Genomic DNA, 25,649 nt, shown 5'->3' with positions numbered 1-25,649 from the left:
TTTAGTATCAGCTTGTTGGTATTTGCAGTCGCATATCCATGATTAAGTGGCCCAATAAAACTATAAAAACAACATCCTGTCAATGCTTATTTTGTAGAGATTGTCAAAATTAGTTTCCGATAAAAATCATGCCCCGCTGGCCAGGAAAAAATGCCGCTGGAAAAGCGTGGCAACCATGGCCAAGGCCAGGCTTTCATGGCCTCACTGGCTTTCCTGGCTATGAAAGTTTATGCCGCTTTATGCCGGACTTGCCAGGAAAGCCTGGCCATTTAAAAGTGTGTTAGCTTGGCCACAGCTATGCTTTCATGCCCCTCCTAGACCACAAAATAATTCTATGACCATTTTTATAATGACTTTCCTTTCATGGAAAACCCAATGGTGAGAAGCACCATTACTCTTGGGCATGAAGAGCACAGAAAAGACAAAATAGGGGTTTATTTATTATAATTCAATAAGTGTCACATCAAAACTCTAGTTTTAGCAAAGAATGTATTCAGAATATATTTTCCAGTTTAATATTGACTAAAAAAGGTTGTCTCTATTTAATCTCTGTGACTGCATGGGCTGTTATGCCGCATAAAATGCTAATTTAAAATTAATTTTTATTGCTTTCTTGGCGTTTCAAAAAATTCTGGGGATTTCTCTATGAGATATTAAATATTCTCAATATTATAGAATAGACAGTCGTGTATTCAAATGGATACCAATTTACACCTTGCATTTCTGTACATGTAATTGAATTTTTGGAAATTACAACCTCAAACACTTACAATAATAAATGAGTATAATTTAAATAACAAACATTGCTTACCAACATTTAGACAAAGAGTTACTTATTGACCGACTCAGAATTCCATTTTGCATTCTTGCCAGTAATGTAATTCTTAGTAAACCTTAAATATTTCACAAGAATGAAATTATATACAACAAACAGTTATCCTTTGACTGCACCGCCATTACCATTGAGACTACAATTCAACTGTCCAGCGGACTTTTGTTTACAAACCAATCACGTTACGCAAATCACCTCACATGACTTCCAACGTGACTTTTGTCACGCTGGAGCGTTACTTTTGGCGCCGTTCTGTTTTGAATTTAATGTTGATCGTTCGTGAGAAAATTATAAATTGTTACATTAGAGCTGGTATATGTTATTTCGCTTACATTATTTACTAGAGAATAGGTTTTGCTTTGTAAATGGCGAATAGTGTGCTAAAGCTTTTGATTCTTGGACCTGATCAAAGGTCTTGTTTATGGTGGAGCGTCATGGCAGTCGAGCTGTCGTTGCTTTGGCATCATTGGTGAGTAAGAGTTCAACTTTATTAGCTCGTTTTTCTCCAATAAAACCGGCTGGCCTTTCAGGGAAACATAACTCCTAATTTGCTCGAACTACATTATAGCTGTTGGATTTATATGTTTATTGAAATTCTTTGTTGGACTTTTCCGACAATTTTGTGGCAGAGAAATTACAGCGAGGATACAGAACTTCATCACTTGCCACTGCAGATAGGTAATCTATAAATACTGTAGTGTGTCACAACAGAAGCAGAATTTTGAATTCAAATTTGCGCACTCAAACCGCCATAACTTGCTGGCAAACTTTAAATTAAAAAATCCGCTTCTGTTATGACAACCTAGAGGTGTTGACTGATTTGTTTTTGACAAGATCGATCACAGTGTGCTGTCTACTACTCATTTCGCAAACTCTGCCACAAAATACAGTGGAACCCCGATATAACGATATGCCAAGGGAGCAGTGAAATTATATCGTTATATCGAGGTATCGTTATATCGAATCTCCCTATATAACGATATGGCCGTAAAATAACCGAAATATCGTTATATCGGGGTAAACCTAACATATACTTTTTTACTGAATAAAGAGGCTTAGAGCACAGTATCATTTTCGTACATCATCGTACAAAGCTGTTGTCAGAAACTTTAGAGAGTACTCGATTACTGTTACTTTATTGATTTAAATTCAACGTTTTGCTTAAATTGTGACTGTGTAGGGATAATATCGTTATATCGGGGAAGATTTTACGTTCGGTCCGCTAAATTCCCATCGTTATATCGCGAATATCGTTATATCGAAGATCGTTATATCGGGGGTCTGTCCCATACATTTTACTGTAACTTTTGCGGGGACATAGAATATTCATCGTTATATCGGGAATATCGTTACATCGAAGATCGTTATATCGGGGTTCCACTGTAATGTTCTTCCCGATTTGGCACTAATTGGGCTATAGCATCGCCGTTAGGGCAGTCTACCAAGTAAAAGATGACATTCATAATTTTTTATCATTTCTTTGTGTCTCTGTAAAATTTGAGCGTAATCGCACCCATAACAGCCAAGAAATAAGCGTTTTAAAAGATGCAGGTCAAGCGAAATTTCGCCTCATGAATTTATTCATGTTGTAGGTATCCCCCGCGACCTTAAAAGAAGAACGAGGAGACCTTCAATTCTAAGCTGAACAAACGAGAGAGAAGTGAACTTTATCATTCATCTCATCAGAAGACAGCTAGCAGCAAAGTCTCAGCTAAGTCTGTTTTTTCCTAATGCCTAAGTCAGAAACCATAAGCCACAAGTTTTGAAGTGTTGAATTTATATGCCAATTCAAAGAATCTGTGTTACGACATTGTTTATGAATGCAGAAAGGAATTTATTGAAATTGTAAACATCAAAATAGTGTTGGCTAATTAAAAAATGTGTTACATGTACAATTGAGTCAGAGAGTGTAAATTGCAAAAAGTTAATATTCTGAGTTAAAGCATGCTTGACACTTGGCGAGTATGGCCAAAGGCTGGCTTTCAGGCAAAATCTTTACCTTGGTTTTCCTGGTCTGGCCAGGCCAGGCTTGCTTTGTGGCCGAGACTTCCCTGGAGTTTTTATCCGTTGGCTAGTCCGGCCAAAGCCCGGCATGATGCAAGGGTGAGTGTTCATGTGGATTACATATCTGAGTCCCAAATGATTAACTTATCAGACTTATCAAAAAAATTTAACAATTTTGAGGTTTAAGAAACCCCCAACCCTTTGGTTCTGTTTTGCTGGTTTCATTTAGAACGTCAACAGTAATTGTTATACATTTGTATTTGACATAAAAATTCATAATGTTGTTGTTGAACTTGGAAAATGCACTCAAGAAAGGTTAATGACTTTACTGAAAACTAAAAACTGGAATTTGTGTGAGTAAATTCATGCCATTTTAGACATGGTATGCAGCTGTGTATGCAAACTACTACATTATTAGAGTGTTAGATATATATCTTTCAAAATCTTAGTATTAATGTTGGAAGAAAAGCTTTTAGGATGTGTCAGTGTTTTTACACTGCATGTACATGTATATGTAGGGCTAGCGCTAGGGGGCGGGGATTGGGGGTTGTTTAAAGGCCAAACCTTTTAATTAAGACAGGGTGTAAGGGTTTGCAGAAATGCTTTGAGTTTAATAACATATTAAGTTGACTTCGCAGTCATCAGTAATTGTCAGTGCTAAAACATCTCTCATCCAGTGGTTTGCTTTTTATCAGCTAACAAGCTTGAGTTAAATGTACCAAAACATAACGGAGATTAAAACTAGTGTATTTTAAAAGTGTTGTCATAAAAGCTGAAATAAGTACCGTTATGTAATCTTAAATATTATTAGCGCTTGACATGTGTAAAGTAATTTGATATGTTGTGTTGACTATACATAAATTACAAGCTGGACTAAGCAAATCTGAAACAAATGTTATGCCTTACCTTCAGCAACCTTTAAGTTTCTTGAATGAAATCTTCTTAATGATTGATTCAAATGATTTGATCTTATGACATACATTTATAGTGTTGTTTGCATGTTAACACTTTAACTTGGAGGGTCATGTTAGCATGCATTTGGCATTTTCCATGTTCATTTTGGCAAATATTCTGAAAATTAGTTGTAGACCTTTGATCTTTTATAACCAAGCAGTTTTATTCTTAACCTAGCAATTTTTAATGAACGATAATATATAAATTTAGGCGAGCCTAATAGCGGAGCTCCCCATTTATTTAATTTTCACTGGAGCTTACAATGTTTTCATTCTAGTGAATAAGCCGCCAAAGTACTAATTTTTATGGCGGTTTATAGGTGCGACACAAATTTAAATAGCTCACGGTTATACTGAATGTCAGCAGTACGACAAAAATAATAATCTTAAAGCGGGGCAAAATCATTACTCATGGCACGAAAATTACTTTAGAGTACAGTAAATTATCTGCCTTCTAGCAATAGAAAATAGTTTCGCGATCCTGTTATAGTTTCGCAGCAGTTTAGTAGACTCCACAATATCTATTACATTGATATAGGATATATTCAACATGCATTACAGAGTCTGTCGGATTAGCTCAATCGGTAAGGTGCTAGTCTGCAGATCCGGAGGTCATGGGTTCAAATCCCAGAGGGTCAAGTTTTTTTTTTCTTTTTACCCCGTAGCAATAAAATGGTTTGTTTATTCTATCAACCCGATTTAGCTTTTGAATGCTCCTTCATGTACGATGCTGGCTTTACAGATAGACACGAAAGTCATCGATCGATTATGGCTCTCAATGTCCACTTTTTTGGCGGTCGATTACTTTCTACACATAATTTTCAGCCACATTTTGTTTCATTGTTTCATTGTTTCTTGTTTTTCTTTTCAAACCTCTTTAAATTTTAAAGGCCGCCTTTATACTTGGGGTGTCAAACTAGAAAAGTCCTCGGTGGGGTAGGGGGGGGGGTATTATTTTTTTCTGGAAACACACATTTCTAGTTGACTGCTAATTTTAATGACAGTATATCGTTGATAAACATGAATAACCAACCATGAATTATTATATAAACAAGACTCAAAGCAAGAATTTTCAACAAACTGTTGAGACTTTATTTTTTTTCACGTATCCTCTAGTAAGAGCTCAATGGTTGTGGATGTAAAAAACGTTTTTCCCTCCACCGTTTCCATTTTTTGGTGGGTTTTCTTCTGCAGAAAAAGAAAAAGAGTAAAGTAAAGTAGTGTACTTAAAATAAAAAAAAGTGAATAATTTTAAAGAAAAGGCAATGAGCAGACAAAGAATTGGATCTATGATTTTAATTACATTTAAATTAAATTTAAATAACACATGAGTATATGATATCTTAGGTGTTTTTAACCAAGGTATGCAGTATTTTTTGGCCAAAATATGGGTACTAAGTATTTTGTTCAGTTTCATGAGTTTTTGGTATTGTTATGTAAGCATGTTGTTGTTTTTTATTATTTAAGTGTTTTATCCTCAGTGCTTGTGTGACATTTAAAACATCATAAAAGATCTGCAGTTCTTGCATGAATTTAATATTTCCGCATGCGACCTCATGCTACGTGTGGTCATGAGTGGGGGTTTTGTCTTTGTCAAAATCTCTTTATTAGGGAAGGGCCATTATTTTTGCTTTGGAGGAGAGGATCAAAACTCCTGAAAAAGGTTATTTGTAAATGCAGAAATGCTCAAATAAATTGTTTGTAGACATGAGAAGAAGAAAAAAAAATAGTTTGACGACAAAAGATAGTGAGCGATTTATATACAACATGAGACATGATCAACATCATTTTTTATGCCCAGAATGCTGGAAATGAAATTGCATTTTCGATCTTCTAAATTTCAAGTTCTCTGCATTCTCTGGGAAAGAATGCCCCAGACCCACCTAGGAAAAGGGGCCTCGCATGGGGCCTTTGTTATCAGCTTTAGGTATTTGGTATCAACATCTTACTGGCCTTTAGTGACATTGATATCAATTAATCCTTTCTACTAATAAGTTTTCTAACAACTGCTGGATATAAATTAAACCATACCTTTTTTTTCCTTCGGCCTTTTTGGCCTTGGCCGGGGGGTTGGGCAAATATACTTCTTGTGCCCTCCCCCCCCACAACGAAAACATTTGAGATCGTGATCTATGAAAGAAGTGAGAATGATAATCATTGTGGAGAGGGAGGGGTAAGGGGGCGTTAGAACCCTCACCCTCCCTAATTTATCCTTAGGTGGGGGGGGGGGGGATCCTGTCTATGGGGTTATGGGATGGTTAAATCTTAAAGGGGGATAAGAGGAAACTTGTTGATGGAAGAGATAAATAAAAATATGACTTCTATATTCGTTCTTAAAGTGGCAGGGTGGGGTTACCAAGTCTTAAGGGTCAATTGCTTCTTGCTTTCTTGTTCACGTTGCATGTTATCAGAAAAAAATTGTTCTTTCGCGAACTGTTCCGTCGGTACGTGCCTTGTAGATCATTATAAAAGTCCTGTGAAGAAGTGGCATGGCTTGCCAAACGACTAAAACGGCCTGTGAAAACAGTTCAAACGATTTCTCTAACGCTTTAAACTACCAGACGCTTTTCATAACCACACGAAGGCCATAATAAATTAATATTGTAATGTACGTTTTCCCGTGGAAGGTTATTATAATTTTGTTTGCAAAGTCATTGTTTGACAGACAGCAATTAATGCATCTGGGATACTCTAGATTCTAACTATTAACGGGGATGATCAAATGGGCGCAAAAATCAAGGTAGAAATCAGAAGTATGTATGTTAGAGATGTGTTCATCTTTTGACTGATGTGTCTATAATGATGGCGAATATCGACTATACAACATTCCTGGGGGGATTCCCTAATATTTACAACGGGGGTGTGCCGCTGAGTATCTGAGACTCAGAACCTGTTCCAGAGGAAAATTAAAGCTTAACAGTGCTTAATTTGCTACCCTGATACACAAAGAAACATTGCAAAATAGGTACCCTGTTCCATATATATCTTAATTAAAGTTTATATATATCTCACTTAATCGTCTGTGGCTCGGAGATAAAGCAATTAGAGGAACAGAGTTTTGTAGGTAAACTTTATTGTGTTTAATCAGGCTAATGGGGAAAAATTTGACCCTGTTCCAGAGTAAAAAGGGTGATTAGTATACCCTGTTCCCGGGACAAGTTATTTACCTCCATCTTCTCTTGATGGGCACATATAGGCTACGTGCCCATGCCCATTACACTTGTAACAGATTCCTGTAAACAAATTTGAAAATATATTGAAGAAAATTTAGTACTTGAAGATGAGTTTAATACGTTAATAAAATTGTTTTAACTTTGTATCATATGCAGTTATAATGCACCAACAGTGGTAGTTTAGTGCTTTTTAAGTAATGTTTGCGATAGTTATTACCTTATCATGTGAAAGTTAATTTTTTTATAGCAATTTCAGTATTACTACCGTAAATTGCTATTATGCAATTATCAATGTCATACCTAATTATGAACCCTTTAATAACCTAGAGTGCCTTTTATGACAAAATGGCATAATTTTGTAGCTGTCAGGGTCTCATTTAGGCTAGGGTGGCTCACAACCACATTGGTCTCTTTTATTTTTTTAAAAATTTTCATGTCATGTGTAGGGGAGGGGAAGTAAAAATGAAATCACTTAGCTATTTTGACTTCTCCCAACCTCAAGCCCACCTCCCCACAAATAATGACCACTCCCTCATAGAATAGCTCTCACTTGATTTCTGAATTAAAACCAGGAATTGTCATAAATTAGTCATAGCTGGGATACTTTAAATCTTGATTCTCTAAATCTAATGCCAAACTGAACTTTTAAATAAACACAGGGAGAACACCTGTTGTTTTGGGTCGATAGCTTAGTATGAAGCTCTGTGCAATAAAACTATATAGAGCTTGTGGGGTCTATTATCCAGAGCCTGGTAGTGATGTCTAATTTAGCTTTATGCTTAATAATTTATTTTAGAATATTGAAATTGGGCTGTTTACTCTTCAGTCATACACTTCAGTTTTGTAGTCATTACCATATATAATATAGAGTTGAACAAAAGTATTCACCAATTTGTCAAAGGGTAATAACATTAAATCACAACAAATTTTATACAGAAGTATTATTAACCATACTTACTTCTATGCCCTCTTGGTGGTCTGTTTTCTGTAATGTAAAAGTAGGAAACTATTAGTTAGCTCAAGCTGTAGGCCTTGCATTAAACAAAATTGCAATTGTACCATGATTAAATCCATTGCGCTGCATATTTGCGAATATCCGCTGAATCATTTACGTACGAAAGTTGTATATCAATTTTAATTTAAGGGTACAAACTGCTCAAGAGTCATATTTAGGGTTGCAGTTATGTTGTAATCACATCCAATTTCTCCATCCTAGGTAGTACAAATACCTTATCATACACACCTGGCGGATCACGGCGCGCGCGGGGCGGCGGTGTATCTTCTCTCTCTCTATAGACTGGCAGATATAAAAGTAAAAGAAAAGATACAGCTAAGTTAGGTCACCTGCCCCTAATAAATATAATTGAATTTTAAGTTAAGCTTGCAAAATGACCAACTGTAGTTCTTTAGAAAAATATTTAAGTTCGCATAATATCTAAGTATCTTACATGAGTTACTTACATCTTTCGCGCCGGTTTTCGTCGGCTGACAGCTAGTAATGGGGAAAATGAAACAGTTTTAATTCATTTGTTAATCAGAACTTGCATAAAAATTGAGCATTTTTTGTAAACTTCCTAATGAATGCGTGCGTGTGCTAAAATTTTGTTTCTGTCTAACAACAAGAAAAAAAATGAATTGCTTTTTCTTACCTCATCGTCGGATCGGTCTGACATCTTCAGTATAAAATAAAGTATAAAAAGTTAAAAAAGAAGCTTAAGTAACAGAAGCTAAACGGGGAAAAAACAGATTTTCTTCAATACAGAGTACGCAACGCCACCCACCTTTATTGCAGCTAAGATAGACAACCGGCTTCTTCAAACTGTCACCACGGTAAAATAGGCCATCGTGCGAGAGCTTTCCCGCCTTTTTCCGCGCGTTGCAAAGGCGCCTGACTCGTCCCCAGTCGTCTGTTCTGTCTCTCCTGTGTCCAGGGAAACTGGGTCAAACTGAAAACGGAAGGAAGAGAAAAAGCAAAGGAGACGACCGGCAGATCGTGAGTCGAAAAGTGTGTTGAAAAGTCGAAAAGTGTGCACTGGCCGTTTTTCGGAAATATTTTTTGCTGGATACATCTAGGAAATTGAGAGGAATGATTTTAATGCTCGCCGGTTTTTTGCCCTGTTTCGATGTGAAATATGTGTATATAGTAACCTGAATTGATAATAATTACAACCTGTCATTTCACACGTAGATGAAGACGAATTCGTCAATTTTGTGAGGCCGACACGAACAGGTACGCCTGTTAAATCAAGAAGAAAATTGGCTTGCCAGTTTAGTGAGAGAAGTGACAAAGGTGAACCGAGAGGAACCAAACATGACCTGACGCCTGGGTCAAAACATTCAAACCCTAGTCAACCAAAGAATAAACGATTTCAAGTTGGTAAGCAATTAAAAGTTGTTGTTATTTTTTACTTGTTTGGTTTATTACCTGTATTAATGTGGTTGTGTTTTACACTTTAAAAATTGATTTGTTTTGATGATGTACTTACAAAGCAAAAGGACCTGTGTAATTATGCCAAGACCAACATTTAACTTTTCTGATTGTTGTTCGAAAGACGATTAACGCTAACCCAGGATTAAAAGATGATCAGGATTTTGATTTCTCTTGTTTAAAAGGGTTTCCCAAAGCTAATATTTTGTTACGTTTGAGATTGGTTCATGTCAAAACTGTGGGACAGAAAAAATATTAACAGAAAACCTCAACAAAATTATATAAAATTAAAATTAAATTCACACTTTAATAGGACAGACTTTCGCTGTTTTTATACAAGTGACACTTCAACAGACTTATAACTACAAAAAATGATAAATCTTTATTCACGTTAAAAAAGCGATAATGTTACATTTAATCCCTCATTTCTCTCCACGGCATTATTCTCTCGCACAATGGCTCTACTACACTACAACCTTATTCCAAGAGTATCCCCCCCCCCCTCACCCCCCAAAAAAGCGAGAAGGGGGCAGGGGCGGGGGAATGCGGGGTGAGAAACAATGAGAATGACGTAGGCTCTGCTAATCATTACAAATGAGCAACTACTTATCATATACGCTTGGAAAAAAAAGTTAATTAGTGCGGTGCCTGAATTATTCCGGAATAACTTTCATTCTGCAATGAGTTCATTTCATGCCATATATTTTAATGATTTTGTGGGAGAATTGCAAATTGACCTGTTTGAATTCCTTTTGTTAATACCTAACCCTAACAGCTAATAAGCTCAAGCCCTAACTTAAAATAAACTGTCTTGTTGTGGTACTAGGCAAATGTAGAAATAAAACTTAAACTCAGCTGAAATTTCACATGTACACAAAGACATAGTAAACTTTAAGAGCTGCTTAGCCCAGAAAAGCCAGGTGGGCTTGTTGACGAGCCGGCATAGTGTTTTCTTAGCTACATCCCCCACGCGGACATAGTAAAAAAGAAATAAGGACAAATATTAATTTTTATTTATTTAAATGGCCAGAATTCAGAATTCAATAAAGTGCAAAATAATTAACTGGGGAGCTCCGCTTTTAGGCTTGCCTAAATCTATATATTATCAAGTGTGTTTTGTTTTATTAGCGGTTTATACTCTAAGGTCTTGGTATGGGAGATCAAAATTAAGGCAAATTTCTGTTATTATCTGATTGCTTGGTACAGATTAGTACGATACTGAATTGGTTAGGAAATGTAAACAAACATTACTTGAATGAGAGTAGAAAGGGAGGGACAAGTGGGGGTGAAATGCTAAGGAGATGGAAAGGGAGGGAGAATTAAAATCCATGCTTGGTTATATCACGCAACCTTTGACTTCTGTTGTTTTCTCACAAGAACAAAACTTAAGGTGGGGTTCTACCTGAAGTTGAATGGAACTTTAAGAGATTTAAAGAAGGGATTGAAGAAAAGAATGGAAACACCTCCAAACAGTTGACCCCTCGCAAGAGCACTCCGGGTTGTCAGGAGACTGTTTGGTGTCCGTCCACCAATTTTTAACTTCAAATTCAAATTTTAAAATCACATTAAATCTCCAATATTTCTTATTTGTCTAAATTTTACTAATCCTTTGAGAAAAACTATGGCCTCCCAGACATCCCCCAAAATCGTCCAAAAATTAACAAAATACTGCAAAGCAAATATATATGGGATAAAGCTTTTTTGGATTCCTTGAAACGCGGCTGAAATGGTTTTCAGTGTTTTCCAGCCCTTATACTTTGGGTCAGTACTACCATTTTTTCACCAGTTGCTATTTCAGTAATGGTATGAAACAAATACCTAATCATTGGTCAATAAGTTGTGATCATTTTCTTGACAATAAGGGAATAAAATGACTTTTTGAGGGAATATTGTTTATTTGCGCCCGCGTAGTGTCATTTGTGGCCCGAGCGCGAAGCGCAAGGGCCACAAATGACACTACAAGGGAGCAAATAAACAATATTCCCGAAAAAAGTCATTTTACTATCATTATTATCAATAAACAAGGCCAAATAACATCCAGATAGGTAAAACATTCAGTTTAATGAAGTTAGCATCATGATTTTCAATTCAAATAACACAAGTACTTCGTCGCAATGAAAATTATACACGATGCTACTGAGGCTAATGTCTTATTGTGTAGTTGTTGTATAAAAGAGCTAGCTGCAGTGTCTCTGAAAATAATGAGCAATGGGTTGATTCATGGATAATAATACTTTACAAACTTACATTTTCCGATTGAACTTCGGCGTAAAATTCCTGCAACTGCTTTAACGGCGATACACAATTCAAGTGAACGACGTTTCGTTTCTCGCAAGACAACAAGGAGTTGCTCTCTTTGTCTCTTCGCCTTGTGCATTTGCTTCTAAATCCGATTTTTTTGGCTGTATTTTGTCCCATTTACAACAAATAGACTTTGATTTTTCCTACCGAACACAATTCGCTTGTCGAAAAACTGTTTGAGACTCTTGCTGTACGCGTACGCACCTGAATGGTTTTCCCGCGTCAGCGACGCTGATTGGTTAAAGTTAATCGGATGATGAACAGAGAACCAATCAGCTGCAGGGCCGTTAATGCATTAACAGCCCGCTAGGAGTCATTTGCGGCCCGCAAAGCGCGTGTTTTCAATAGGGCGGTTTTCAATTTGGCCGCGTGTATTGATAATAATAGTAGTTACCTGATTAGGAGTTGTATACTGTTCCATTAAAGTGTAAGGGCTGGAAAATACTGAAATGCGTCAGCCACCTAAAGCGTTGGAAAAATTGGTCTTCAGGTAAAAACTCCGCCTTTATTAAGTATTGCGAAAAGGCTGCACTTTGCTAAGTGTTACAAATTTATATTTTCTAGACGTCTAGTTCAATCGTTTATTTGTATTGTGCGAAATATATTTTTCTAAATTGAGACCATTATGTCATTAAGTAATAATGCAATTTTGAAAACATTCCAGATTTTCATTATTAAATAGAAACACGAAAAATTCAAATTTGGGAAAACAAGCCTGTCAAAATGACGTTGCCATGGTGATTTCAAGTTACTGGCACAATAGCTAATCCTACCAAATTATTGCAAGATAAATTTTAGATAAACGCGCAAAGTTTGGCAGCGTTTGGTTGAATCTTGAAAAAGTTATAAGCGTCCATAGTCAGCGCGGGCCTCAAAGGCCCCCTCCCCCCGGCCTGAATAGGTTTAAGTGACTGTTTTTCCAGTGATTTTTACTGTACTGTACCCTGCCTTTCAAGTCAAAACAGATAGCTAATTATTAAGCGCCCGATTTTAAGCTTCTCAAGCTTCTCAAGCTTCTTGTTTAAAGGGTTTTTGTTTCCTAAAAATAGAAAAATAATCCTTGTCAATATGCACTAGGTGTATCAAGTTTGAGTATAGTTTAACTTGCACTTATACAAAATCAAGAAGTTATAGTCTCCAATATCTATAGCAAGGTTGTGGAAAACTATTATTAATACAATTTAACTGCATGCATGCTAGCTTGGTAAAGCTCTTTAATACAGCATTTTCCTGTAACAAGAACATGACACTGAAAAACTGAGTAAAATCCTTTTATTAATCCTTTGCCAAAAATATAACTCTAGCTGTTACCCTTGTAAATGCTAGTCGATATCAACAACAGTAACTGACAGATATAAATTTGTTTATGTGTCTCACTGCAAACAGACCCTTCTCCATAGTGAGGAGCACATTTTCTAACATAAACAAACCAACCTTTAAATGCAAGAAAACTGACACGTTCCACGATGTAAACATGGCCTCCAGTAGACAAGACGGGAATCGACAAGATGACAGCCAACTGTTGAACTATTTTAACGCGGAAATCATCTTGCAAAGGAAGGATGATGACAGGATACTCCTTTGCAAATGCAGCAATGAAGATCAGTGGGAATTACTGCGGTTTTTTTTTTCTTACATGTAGTTCGTAAAAGTCAAGGTTCAATACTATGAGTACCCTGAATGGGTAATCACTCTATAGTACAAGGAAGGTTATTCAAAGTCAATTTCAACGCCAAAAAAGTTAAGGAAAGTAATTTGCATACAATTCCATTTTAACTTGAATTTTCTTGAACAGTCAGTGTCCTAAACTTACAAAGCGTTGGCAAACACCAAGTACTTTTGAATAGCTTCGTGGTAGCTATTAAGAATTCTAGGCGTTGATGCCACATTATGGTCTCCTAATATAAACTGCTGCAAATAGAAGTACGTATTACGTATTGGCTGTGGATACTCTAAGTGATACACATAAAACAATGCCAAAAGTTGAAGAATAGCATGCCCAAGTGCATCTTCGCCTTCAGTGGTGCAATACTTTTGTTCTCCAACCATGACTGTGTATGAGACCTCACTAGAGTCATCATCTTCTCCTGACTGCACCAGAATATAAGGATCTGAAGGGATTTCCTATATCAGACAAAGAGGGATACCGTAATTATGATAAAAATAAAGATAAATAAATTATTATCCGTGAAGACATTAATCATATATATTCTCCCTGGACCTGTATATATTTATGTGTGCCAATTGTATGCAAATTACTTTCCTGAATTTGGGTTGTGGTTGTGCCCTATAGTAGCAGTTCCTGGGGAGCCTCAGGCTACTGACTTTGTGTTCTGGTGGGGGATAATGAAACCAAAGGGCTAGGCACCCCAATTTTCATGGTTGGAAGACTTTACATGGGATACCCATGATTCTTTCACGGGAACAGCCTTGTACATGTTGTTAAATTTAGATTTACAGTCTTATTGTGCACCCACCTCATCGGACGAAATTACAGCCAAGACTCCTTCCTTCTTGCCTTCCTTCTTCTTGTGCAGCTTAGTAACAAATATTTGTGGCAAGCTCTTCAACAGTAAAGCATCTGATGGCAAAAAAAGAGAAATAAAAGCACCAATTAAGTATTCTTATCCTATTTACTCCATAATTGACTGAGCTGGACTCGTGGATGTACATTACAGTTCATTTCATAGCAAAAAAAATAACCACTATATTTGAGTGTTGATGTATCTAGCACTGCTGTGCTAATTGGGGACACTGTAAATCTGAGGAAACAAGTTAATTTAAAAGAAAACCTCTTAAATCTTTGTTTGCATACCTGTAATTTCATCTCTCTTTAATGAAAATTGTTGTGCGATGAATTCTCGTAACTTCTCATACTGGGTTTTCCAAGCCTTCAGTAAATCCTCCACATTGCATTTCATGTCCTTTTCAAATTTAAGAATTCTTATCAATTCTTCCTCAAGCTGAAATCCATAAGAACCCACAGTCAGAAATCTAATATTATTCCACCCTTCTTATACCAACCTCTTCATGCATGAGGTAAGAGTTAAACCTTTAAGTAGATGTAGCCTTTCCACACCAAAATATTTCTTTGGCTTGTTTTAGTGTGCCACTATTTTTCTTTGTGAGAATCTTTTCTTTTGGTATTTGCCCACCCTTTTCCATTAAAAATATTATGGTGACTGGTCTGTCCCATTAATGCTATCCCCCAGATCCAATACTCACCCAGCCCCTACCCCACCCCCACCCCCACCCTGCCCACCTTTTGTAGCAGGTGTAAAACAAGTACTTATGCCAATAATATCATTATTTAAGTACCTCATTGCCATTACTGAGAATATGATACTTTGCTAGGGTCTCCCTTATTCTTGTTCGTACATCAGTCTTAGTTATGAAGCGTTTCCGGGCTGAAAATTCTGCATCCATAAGTTCTTTTATCACCTCTTCATTTGGGGAACTTTTTTTAAACTCTTCTTGGAGTCTTTTGCTGTGTCTTGCTAATGAGGCCTTGTCATCAACAGCTCCCTGTCCTGTTTTTGCTAAGCAATGTACATAACAATAAGTCTAGTCCGCAACTACTTTGTATATATAAAAACAGTGTATACTGAGAGTATCCAACAAAACTACGCACCACAAAATTATTTTCATGTTATGAACCATAGTAATATAAACCTGACTATTTCCTTGATCTAGAGCTAAAATATATATACACATATCAGAAAGATCTCTCTCAAAGTATTTTCTTGCACAGTAATATATACTATAGCATGAGTTATAGACATGATAGCCAATAGTGACCAGGTTTCATGGCCTCATGGTGAGTGTCACTCACAAAAACATTAAATATAGTCAACAGTAAGCATCAAAATTTATAACTGCCAATACAATTTAAGCTTGGTTTAGCACAGGCCTGTAAAAATGAAGCATCACTTTATCTTATACCTTGATCACTGATTTCAACCTTTTAATTTCCACCAGACAACAGTCATTTGTCGAGGACTTTCTTTTTGCCTGGTATCGTTTGTTTTCCAGGGCTCTTCGTATTTTCTCTGTTAAGAGATCCTATGATGCAATAAAAATAGCAAACCAATATTTTTAAGTTTGACTTTCTGCAGGGGTTAACAATTTTGTATTCTAAATATCTCAGTAAAGTGTGCCACAAAGATGTGACAAAGGTATGCAAAAATACGGAATTTATTTATAACTTCTTGATAGAGTTACGTCTGGTCCTGACAAAATCATTTTCAGTTTGAATTGACAGAATAATCCTAATTATTAATTCTTACCCACTCCTTGAAAGGTTTACTTTTCCAAGGTTTCTCTTCAGGAATCATTCCTAATGGGTTAATTTGCTGCAAGCAGGGATACTTGACACAATGTCTCCATGCGACCCACTCAATTGTTTGCTTTGAAGGGTGAGAATTCTCCGACTCTATGTGGTCAGCAACCTGGTTTACAAATTTCCTCAGAAGATCATGGGGCAACGACCCAGGTTGCTTGAAATCTGATTTTAAGGCCTTTTCGACTTTTTTGGGAAAGGAAGTCAGCAGATCAAAGTCTGGAGGCAGATCCAGGGGCTTATATTTTTCCAATCTACCATAGTCGTCTCTCTGTGTTTGTTTTGCTGTCTGGGACTGTGGAGAGTATGAGCTATCATCACGAATACACGGATAGTGTTGAACCACTTTCTGATGAACTACTGGTAGGTTTATTTTTCCTTTTACTGCTACTGCTGTCACTAAGAACTAGCACAACTTCGGTAATACATTCCTCTTGTTTTCTCTGAAAATCACAGATGATAACAGAATACAGATTTGCAAATTGGTTGTTATAGGTTCAAGTCTATATACAATCACCATTCATTTAATAATCCTTTTGAGGAGCATGCCAACACCATTGTACTTTGCAAACAATTGTCTTAATTTGAAGATATCAATTGCTGTCAATTATTTGACTGCTTAAGATATCTTTCTTTCTAGCTCAGTATTACAAAACACTGGTTCCCAAAACATAAGCCACTAAGATACAACCCAGATACTACGTATAAGATTGCTTCCATACAAAACATCAAACTATAAAGAAAAGGGGCAATTGATGACTAATTCTGTCCACTTTTTGGACGTTTAATTTCAGCATGTGCTTTCGATTATAAAAAGGGCGCCAAAATGGCGGCCATAAGCAAATGTCACTTGCTAGAACATTTAGACTTCAAAACTTACAATTTCACGAAGAAAATTTCGTAAATATAGCCTGTCTTCAACTGTTAATTCGCCCATCTCGTATTCAATATCTTCTGCATCCATGAGTAGGAGTGTCGATCCTTTAATGTCCCTTTCTGCATTGGCAAAAACCAGAAAAAACAAACCCGTGAAAATAAGGTCATGTAGCACAGTGATATGCAACAAAAAGCTAAACAAATGCGACAAATGCAACGCTTACCATGCAAGGCGTCTGTGAGTGATTTCGGTAAGCCGGCTTCCGAAAGTTTAACGGCTAAATCTTTCGCGGAAAGGCCGATTAAATCCTCCCTCGCTAAGCCCGCCATCTTGAACGAATGTTCCTTCACCCTCGCCTCATCACGAAAGAGAGGCTGACAATTTTTGGCGGGGTTTTCTGATGTTTTCATTGGCTAAGAATATTGCATTACGCATTCGTGTTTAGTTTGATTGACATAATCATTTCTTTCGTCTTTGCCGATCTCCAGCATGTGGCGGTGCATCTTCGAGTTCTGTGTGTTTAGCGCAATATCACTGAAAATACTTATTTCGCATTTAAATCTAGTTCATACTGACGATGATTTTAAACTTATTTGTGGTCTTGGCGATATACCAGAATGCAAGAAAGTTTATACAAAATACATATAGATTACTTCATGGAAAGTGCGCGCGTACGGTGTTTACGCACGAGTTGTTGACGTATCAGAAATCGAACGAGTGAGAGTTTCTGATACAAAACAACGAGTGCGTAAACACCGTACAAAGCACTTTCCATGCTGTAATTTGTTTATTTTATAAATACAGAGATTTTTCCACGCTGAACTGTTTTTTTATTGTTATAATACCCTGGTACAAGCACAGAAAATGAAAGTACGCTAATTTACAAAATGATAATAACAACAAAATCGTTGAAAAAAGACATTTCATGAGATTATTCTCGTGTCTTAAAATTGTTCTAATTGGATAAGAAATCGAATATCAAGAGTTTTTCACTCAACAAGTACAAAAATGAAATATAGAAATAAGAACTAAGAATACGTAACCGTGCTATTGCAAGGGAGGGCTATCTTCATCCGAAGAATCTAAAATACGTTTAACACGCTTGAAGGTGTGCTTTCTTGTTGCTGAGTACGCATTAGGCGACTGACTTACTGTGTTTATAGAAATGTTAAAGTGTCCTCCATGAAACACGGCTCCGCTAAATACACTTGCTCCAGGCAATGTTGGACTGCTTGACGACTGAAAACTACAAGACAGAGTTTCAGCTTCACTCTCTGTAGCCAATGCTCGATGAACTTTTGCAGAAGATTCAGTCGAGGTCGCACTTAGTATCCTTGACATGTTTTTTTGCTGTTGTTGGGAAATGTGGCTATAATTGTTAATGCTTTGGACATTTTTGTGACCTGAGAACTGCATAATGTGACTGGGAGGTATGTCGCTGTCGTTTAGTTTTTGTACCATGCGTTTTCGAGCGCTGTGATTAGTCAGTCGTTTACTTGAAAGGCCTCCTTTTTCCGCCATGGTTTTCATCAGACTATTCAATTTGTTCTGACCCATTGCAATTGATTTAAACCACAGTTTTTTCGACGAAGGACTTTTTGTGTAATTTATTCCGAGATAGAATGGCGCATCAGGTTTATTCATCGCGTCAGGTCTCTTTTCGGAATAAATTTTGTAAACGGCAACTGGATCTCTTTCAGGTGAACCGTTTGGTGCTGCGAAAGCCTTCGGTTTAACAGCTCTGACATTTCGAGGTTCAGCTCCCGTTCTAGTTTTCGTTTGACGTTCAGAATACTCTAGGTATTCAGTTCCGTCGGCTTCCATGTGAAGTTCCACGTCGCCCCAATCATCTGCCGTGTTCTTCACAGCCTCTCAAACCAAAATGGACCGAATTGAAAAGCAGACTGTGTTTAGCAAAGCTTCGGCATTTGAGATTCTAGTAAATCTTTTTGAAAAGAATGTTTTCCTCCACATCAGTCAAAGCTTCGCAGGGGCGGATCCAGGATTTTTCAAAGGGGGGTGGCTGTTTAACAATATTTTTGTTTACTATCTTGTTTAAGCCCCAGGTTTTTTATGGGGGTGGGGGGAGGGGGTATCAGGCTTTTAGACAGGATTTTGAAAGTGGAGTCCAAATTATTTCGGGCCTGAGACCCATATTTCATGGGGCCGTAGGCCCTTTCTCCTAGGGGGTTCTGGGGGCATGCCCCCTCGAAAATTTTGAAAAGTTGAGGCCTCTTAGACGTGATTTCCGCGATTCTGAGCAGCTTTAAACATCTTTCAATAAAGTTATTAAACCGCTGTTTTTCCAGGATAATTTGGCAAGCATTCTTTCCTCGACTTACCTTGAATTATATTTGGGACAGAAACTTTAGTTCCTATGAACAGTGATTGAATTTTGAGGACTATCCACGAACTTACACGAAAGAACAGATATGCGTTGTTTTGCTGACCACGTGCAAGGAAATTTTTAGCTCTTGGCAAAGTGGCCTGGGGACATTTTGGTAAGTCAATGTTTTTAGAACAGCGGCTTTGCTTGAGAAATCGCTTCGATGCGAAGAAAACGGTAAGAAATCTCCCGTGAAAGATTAACATGGAGAAGAAAATCATGCCAGCAAGGCTAAACCAACTCTTGAAAGCTAAAAGGAATGTAATTTTTTAAAATTATACACACGTTTTGTTACATTAAGCACAGAAGTTTGTAAAACAGGCTGTCGAAAATCTCCTACTTCGGAAGAGTGGCCGTCCTTTACTTTGAACGGCCGCCTGGCTAAGGAAGGTGAATGTTGACAAATATGTAAAATTTACTTTAGCACTTAACACTTCTTTAACACTTTTTTCACCTTACCCACTGTCATTGTCCTTATTTTCTGTTTTAATGTGTTTATTTTCATTTTTTGGTGGATCAAGGGGGGTGGCTAGCCACCCAATCCACCCCCTCTGGATCCGCCCCTGCTTCGGCTGCGTTGGGTTTGTTCCCTTTGCCTTCTTTTTTCAGTTGTTTGCTGCGAGCTTCCAGACATTTTCTTGCTTGATCAAACACAGTGTCTTCGATAATACTCGCTGAGTACTTGCGTTCTCTTAAATACCGGTTAAAACTTGATAACAACCCTCGAAGGCTCGATGGTTCATAGTCTTGGCCATCTTTTCTTTTCACACTAAGAATGAATTCACTAAGGTAACGGCTGAGCTCTTCTGGTTGGATGTCTTCAATTTTTCTTTGTTCGTTTTTCTCCAGCAGAAATGTAGAAAGCAGATTCACATCCCGCTGCGTTTTCGCTCGAGTGTTTTTGTTTTCCTGCTCTGTAATATATTCTTCGATGGGTTTACTTAATGGTTTAAACCTACTGCCAGAAGATTCAGCCATAGTTGTTAATGAGAACGTTTTAAACCGTACACAAATGTACTGCGAAAGGCCAAAAACTTTCAAGCAGTGAAAAAGCTAGCGCCATCGACAAAGCTACCACGTTCGCTCCACGTTCATTGAAAATGTTGATGCGTTTGACAGCCGCTTTCTGATTGGACGAAACGGGTTTCTCACGTGTGAGAAAGTCGTTTCGCCGTTGCCATTGGCTGCGAGAATTTCCGAACCGTGTTTTCAACAGATCAATTCTAACTGTAAATCTCAGTATGTATGAAATAAAACAGCTTTTATAAGCACATCAGGAGAAAACACGACGACATTTACAAAGGCCACGCAAGGCCACCGCAAGATTGCAACTACTTTATTGTGCCAATTAATGAAGAAGCAGAAGATATTTAGCCTCAAATACATGCAGGAGACGAAGATCAAGAAATGGACGATCTGCCTGAAGTGCATGCCATTGAAGAATTACAGAACGAAGCTCAGGAGCACGCCATTTTGTTCCTTGAAAGGTATACCTAAAAAATTTTGACATTTCCTCCGTGGGAGGGCAGGGTGGGGGTGGGGTAGGGGCTGGTTGAGTATTGGATCTGGGGGATAGCATTAATGAGCCATTAATGGGACAGACCAGTCACCGTAATATTTTTAATGGAAAAGGGTGGGCAAATACCAAAAGAAAAGATTCTCACAGAGAAAAATAGTGGCACACTAAAACAAGCCAAAGAACTATTTTGCAACTAGGTAAAAGGAAATTCGTGTCCATATTTTTATCCCTATTGTTTGATGTCACTAGGTGTTCAGCATTTTCTGAAATCATTCTGTTTGATTTAAGGTTAAAAGAACTGAAGATGTTCTCAGTTCACTGGTTCTATTTTTACCCGTTACAGTTTCTCTACTTTTAAGAAGATAAAGAAATTTACAGTATATTATTTTCTTTTTAGTATGAGGGAGATGTACCAACTACCACAAAGAGCAATTAGTAATATTATGCAAGGGATGACAAAACGTTGCGAAGACAGTGTTAGGATAGCTGAAGAAAAGGTTAGAAGACGACTAGCAGACACTGTCCCAGAACAATGCGATTTAAGCGATTGTTTTGACATGACTGATGATCATCTATTTCGAGGTTGTGGGAGTGACTGGTTACGGAATCAATTTTTCAAGAAACACTTCCATGTTGTGGTATGTACATTTTCAAATAATTTTGTATGTGAGAATGAACAGTTGGATCACTTTGTTTATGTCACTTGGCTGCTCTGTGCTGGTCTGGTCCGGCATCAAAATGAAAATGACTTGTGGATGCCCTCAAGGCGGGTTGTCCCAGACATGACTTGTACATTAGGAAGAGTTTTGTAATATATTGTATGCTATTTAAGCACATTTATTTTAAAGTGATTTAAAATTAATAATTAGTTTGAAAAGAAGACTGATTCTTTTCTTATGATTTTATTTACCTCAGGAGCCTGTTCAAAAAAAACTTGGAACAACACTTTCATCACAAGGTCGAAGGAGAGGAAGGCGACCATTGTTTAAAACACACTCCTTTTGTTTTATTCCTCTCATCCAACATTAAGAGGCTATGTTATCGAATGAGCCATTGAGAAAAACATTGTTGGAAGCAAAGTGCAAGCATGCTCATGGTAAATTTGAATACATCCAGGATGGTGCAGTCCTGTCGAGCCACCCTTTGTTTGCAAGCAGTGGTATCAGCACACTTGAAATTATCCTTTATAGTGACGAGATTGAACTGTGTAATGCTATTGGTACAAGGGTGAAACAATTCAAGCTACTTATGTTTTATTACATAATAGGTAACTTACCTAAAATATATCGGAGTGTTTTAAATGCAATCAACTTGTATGCAGTGGTGACAACTTCAGATGTGGCAACATATGGATTTGACACAATTCTTCAACCGTTATTGGAGGATATGCAAAAGCTCAGTACAGCAGGAGGACATCCCATTCATTTGAAGAGTGGAAACCTGATTGGCATCAATGCAGCTTTGGTTGCCTATGTGGCAGATAATCCTGCAGCACATCAAGCCATTGGTTTAAAGGAGTCAGTAGGAGGAGCATTTCGAAAGTGCAGGTTCTGTCATGCAGACTATGATGCCATGCAAAATGGATTTTATGAAGAAGATTTTGATCCACTGACACTTGAACAACATCTTCAGCAATGCAGTGTAATCAATAATGCACCCCAGGCCTTAAAGGACAATTATAAGACTGCCTATGGCATAAATCGCAAAAGCATCCTGTGTGAATTTCCATATTTTGATATATTTGAACAAACTCCACCTGATGTGATGCATGTTTTGTTGGAGGGAGTCATCCCTCTTACTTTGCAAGCTTTGATAAAACACTTTATAAGCACTAAACAGACAACTCTTGTTGAAATTAACAATGGAATCAAGAATTTCTTATATGGCTACATGGAAGAGAAAGACAAACCTAACAATATAAGGCAGCAAGATCTCCGTGGTTCTTCATGTCTTAACCAAGATGCAGCCAAAGCACATTTACTCTTTCAAATTTTTCCTTTTGTAGTTGGGAAAAATGTCAACCTTAATGATGTTCACTGGGAGTTGTACACTTTATTGGCTGAAATAACTGATATTTCTTTTGCTTCAGTCATTAGCCTAGAAACCATTGCAAGACTTAAAGAAGCAGTTAAAGACTACTTAAGACTCTTTAAGGAGCTATTCCCAGACCAACCGTTTACCCCAAAACAGCATTACCTAGTCCATTTTCCCAAAATTATTCTCCTTCTGGGCCCTCTTATTAATTTGTGGGCTATGCGATTTGAGGCCAAACACAAGTATTTCAAACAGCTTAAGAAAGTTATGAATTTTAAGAACTTATGTCTATCATTATGCCGCCATCACCAGAAGCTAGCTGCCATCAGTCGTAGTTCACTCTTTAAGGAAAATGAGTATGGACCTGTGCGGCAACTTCAAGGAGATGATCTGTCCGCAACCAAACAAAGGATCTCGTCATCCCTCTCAATTGAAAAGGACAGCATAAACAATGTTGAATCGTTCAAATGGATTATTCTTCATGGCACTAAGTATCATGTGGATAAATGTTATCTGGCTGTGAAGTTTGATGATGAAGAAATGCCAATGTTTGGAAAACTGTGTGGTATACTGGAACTTAACATTTCTCTTGTCGTGTTTGATGTAATATTCCTGCAGACAGTTGGATTTAATGAGTCACTGAGAGCATATGAAGTACGGCCCCAAGCATCTGGGATTGTGTCAGTGACACCAGATATGCTTGTTACATATACCCCATTGCCTCTCTATTCTTTTAATGGCAATAATTACATCAAGTTAAAATATGACATTTCTGACCTCAAAGACTAGTAACCTGTTGTATGGCAAGGCCATATATTGTTGTTATGATGTTGAGTTACTTGAATTAAGATTAACAAGTAATATAATTTATTCAAAAGTCATACATACAATTCCCACCAAACCATTGCTTTGTTATGTTAATTAGAAAACAAAAGTTGTTGTACGGATTTTTTATTATTGCAGTTAAGGTTGTGTTATGGCAAAACTAAATATAATTAACTTAAAATCACAGTTCACTATCTTGTAATATGCACTCTTAAAAGAGTGTGCTTTCCAGGTTTAAGGGTGTGAAAGCTTTATTATTAAAAGAGAAAAAAACTTACTTTAGGGATAAGTAAATTACTTTTTTTTAAGTTCACTTAAAGAATATTTTAACACTTAGAATCAGTGTAAGGACATTTCCTTTAACACTGAAATCAGTATCTATTACACTAAAAAGTGTAATCTTCCCTTTTTTTCAGGGTATTAGAATTTTGTTTAGGGAGGAAATATTTTTTTAGAGGATTTCAACTAAATGCAGTATAAATGCACTAAAAGAAAGATGAGATACTTAATATCAGTGCAAACACACTTCTCTAATAGTTAAACTCTTATCTTTTGAGTTTTACTCTTCTTTAAGGATTCTACTTTTGAATTGTGTTGAAGATGACCAGAATACTCGCGGTGTGCGAGACTCCACAAGGTAAATATTGACGGTTTCACTGGTCGCACTTGTCCCAATAATGTAAGTTCAATTCGCTCCCGTAGTGTCTCTAGGGGAAGAAGAAGAATCGAAATTCAGCCATTTAATAAATATAAAACGTGTTAAAACGACAAATTGAATTCTGACAACACGAATCGATCATGCAAAGACAACTTATAACTTTACGTCCAAAAACATCACTTACAGGTTGGACCAGGTTGCTTACTGAGGAAGCGTAGTCGCCAGATACAATCAACAAGCTTCAATAGAACTGTTTTAGGTGACAAAAAGTTATTAATTTCAATTCATACTTGATGTGTTTCATTCCACAAACGTTCATTTGGAGCCACAATGCAAGTTATGGCCCTATCAGGGGGGGGGGTCAGGCAAGGGGTGGGGATTTTGACATTTTCTATAAACAAATGTCAAATTCCCCACCCCCGGGACAAAATAATTGGTCAAAATCCCCATGAAAGGTGGTCAGATGTCCTTCAAACCTTCATATACGACCAAAATCCCTACCCTGGGGCCATCAAGTACGATCAAAATCCCTACCCTGGGGACCTACCTCACGATCAAATTCCCGTGGTTAGCCCGCCCCCCCCCCCCCCCCACCCCTCGGGCTTAACATTGATAGGTGCATTATGTGCTTCGAGATCCGTTAAACAGAAAATTTTGTAGTGCGGTTGCGTCACAGTAATTTGCAATGTCACGAAATGTAACGTATTCTTATTAGCTGTGTGGTGTGAGGTGAGTTGCTTTTTGGGAAAAGAATAAAAGAACAATACTCTGTGGTCGGGCATTGGGAGAAATCCAATACAGAACAGAAAATAACACAAATGAAAAGTGTTCCGAAAAAGAGACAGAGTGTGCTAAACTTTTTTCAATAGTGAAAGGAACTGAAAAATGCGACCCGAAGTAGCATTTGTAAGTTTCTTTGATCGGCACTTTATCATCTGTGAGAAATTGTATGACTGCAAATATTTTTTCCAACTAATCGGACTGAGGCAAATGAAAAAGAAACTGATTTATTTCTACGAGAAAATAATGGTCAGTTCAACTCTTTTGAGTCTCTGTTTCTACTTGGAGGTGGTGTTGTCTGTAGCGCTTCAGAATCATTGTATTTTTTTAAAGCACATATTCTGAGCACCAGGACATACTTGAAAGGGAACTAGTTGATTATTATCTTCATCTCTCGAACAGCTCTCAGCAGTTTCGTCAGCTCTTTATAACTGCTGCACTCTTTCAAGTCCTTTTGTGTGGAAGTTCAAAGTGAGCGCACGTGGCCTTTAGCATTGCGACATTAAATTTCGATAACGTGTCAGAATACCGTTACAACGT

The 25,649-nt window shown here is 37.4% G+C and overlaps 4 protein-coding genes and 1 long non-coding RNA gene across 5 annotated transcripts; 2 read left to right on the top strand and 3 right to left on the bottom strand.

The window, feature by feature from the left end:
- Positions 1 to 4,858: 4,858 nt before the first annotated feature.
- On the bottom strand, positions 4,859 to 10,489 carry LOC144655580 (uncharacterized). The gene is made up of 8 exons (XM_078515859.1): positions 8,744 to 10,489; positions 8,612 to 8,635; positions 8,424 to 8,454; positions 8,206 to 8,259; positions 7,921 to 7,947; positions 6,957 to 7,022; positions 5,821 to 5,919; positions 4,859 to 4,977 (listed from the first exon to the last, which is right to left on the bottom strand). Exons 2-8 carry the CDS (start codon positions 8,633 to 8,635, stop codon positions 4,913 to 4,915), a joined length of 366 nt encoding a protein of 121 aa, XP_078371985.1. The 5' UTR covers positions 8,744 to 10,489; the 3' UTR covers positions 4,859 to 4,912.
- A 2,474-nt stretch (positions 10,490 to 12,963) lies between these two features.
- LOC144645052 (uncharacterized) lies at positions 12,964 to 16,025 on the bottom strand. The gene is made up of 6 exons (XM_078504542.1): positions 15,978 to 16,025; positions 15,634 to 15,753; positions 15,010 to 15,216; positions 14,507 to 14,654; positions 14,169 to 14,272; positions 12,964 to 13,815 (listed from the first exon to the last, which is right to left on the bottom strand). The coding sequence occupies exons 1-6, from the start codon at positions 16,023 to 16,025 to the stop codon at positions 13,501 to 13,503; spliced, it is 942 nt and encodes a 313-aa protein (XP_078360668.1). The 3' UTR covers positions 12,964 to 13,500.
- Positions 16,026 to 17,031, bottom strand: LOC144648594 (uncharacterized). Its single transcript, XR_013569714.1, has 2 exons — positions 16,911 to 17,031; positions 16,026 to 16,473 (listed from the first exon to the last, which is right to left on the bottom strand). It is a non-coding gene; the product is annotated as an uncharacterized LOC144648594 (long non-coding RNA).
- Positions 17,032 to 20,254: 3,223 nt separating this feature from the next.
- Positions 20,255 to 21,874, top strand: LOC144648586 (uncharacterized). The gene is made up of 3 exons (XM_078508108.1): positions 20,255 to 20,780; positions 21,210 to 21,450; positions 21,728 to 21,874. Exons 1-3 carry the CDS (start codon positions 20,701 to 20,703, stop codon positions 21,839 to 21,841), a joined length of 435 nt encoding a protein of 144 aa, XP_078364234.1. The 5' UTR covers positions 20,255 to 20,700; the 3' UTR covers positions 21,842 to 21,874.
- A 155-nt stretch (positions 21,875 to 22,029) lies between these two features.
- Positions 22,030 to 23,822, top strand: LOC144648578 (uncharacterized). Its single transcript, XM_078508103.1, has one exon. The coding sequence runs from the start codon at positions 22,061 to 22,063 to the stop codon at positions 23,633 to 23,635; it is 1,575 nt and encodes a 524-aa protein (XP_078364229.1). The 5' UTR covers positions 22,030 to 22,060; the 3' UTR covers positions 23,636 to 23,822.
- Positions 23,823 to 25,649: the final 1,827 nt, after the last annotated feature.

Source organism: Oculina patagonica, chromosome 1 (genome assembly GCF_052425735.1).
Source record: "Oculina patagonica isolate OP01 chromosome 1, crgOcupat, whole genome shotgun sequence".
Classification (NCBI taxonomy): Eukaryota; Metazoa; Cnidaria; class Anthozoa; order Scleractinia; family Oculinidae; genus Oculina; species Oculina patagonica.
This window is presented reverse-complemented; position numbering and strand designations above follow the sequence as displayed.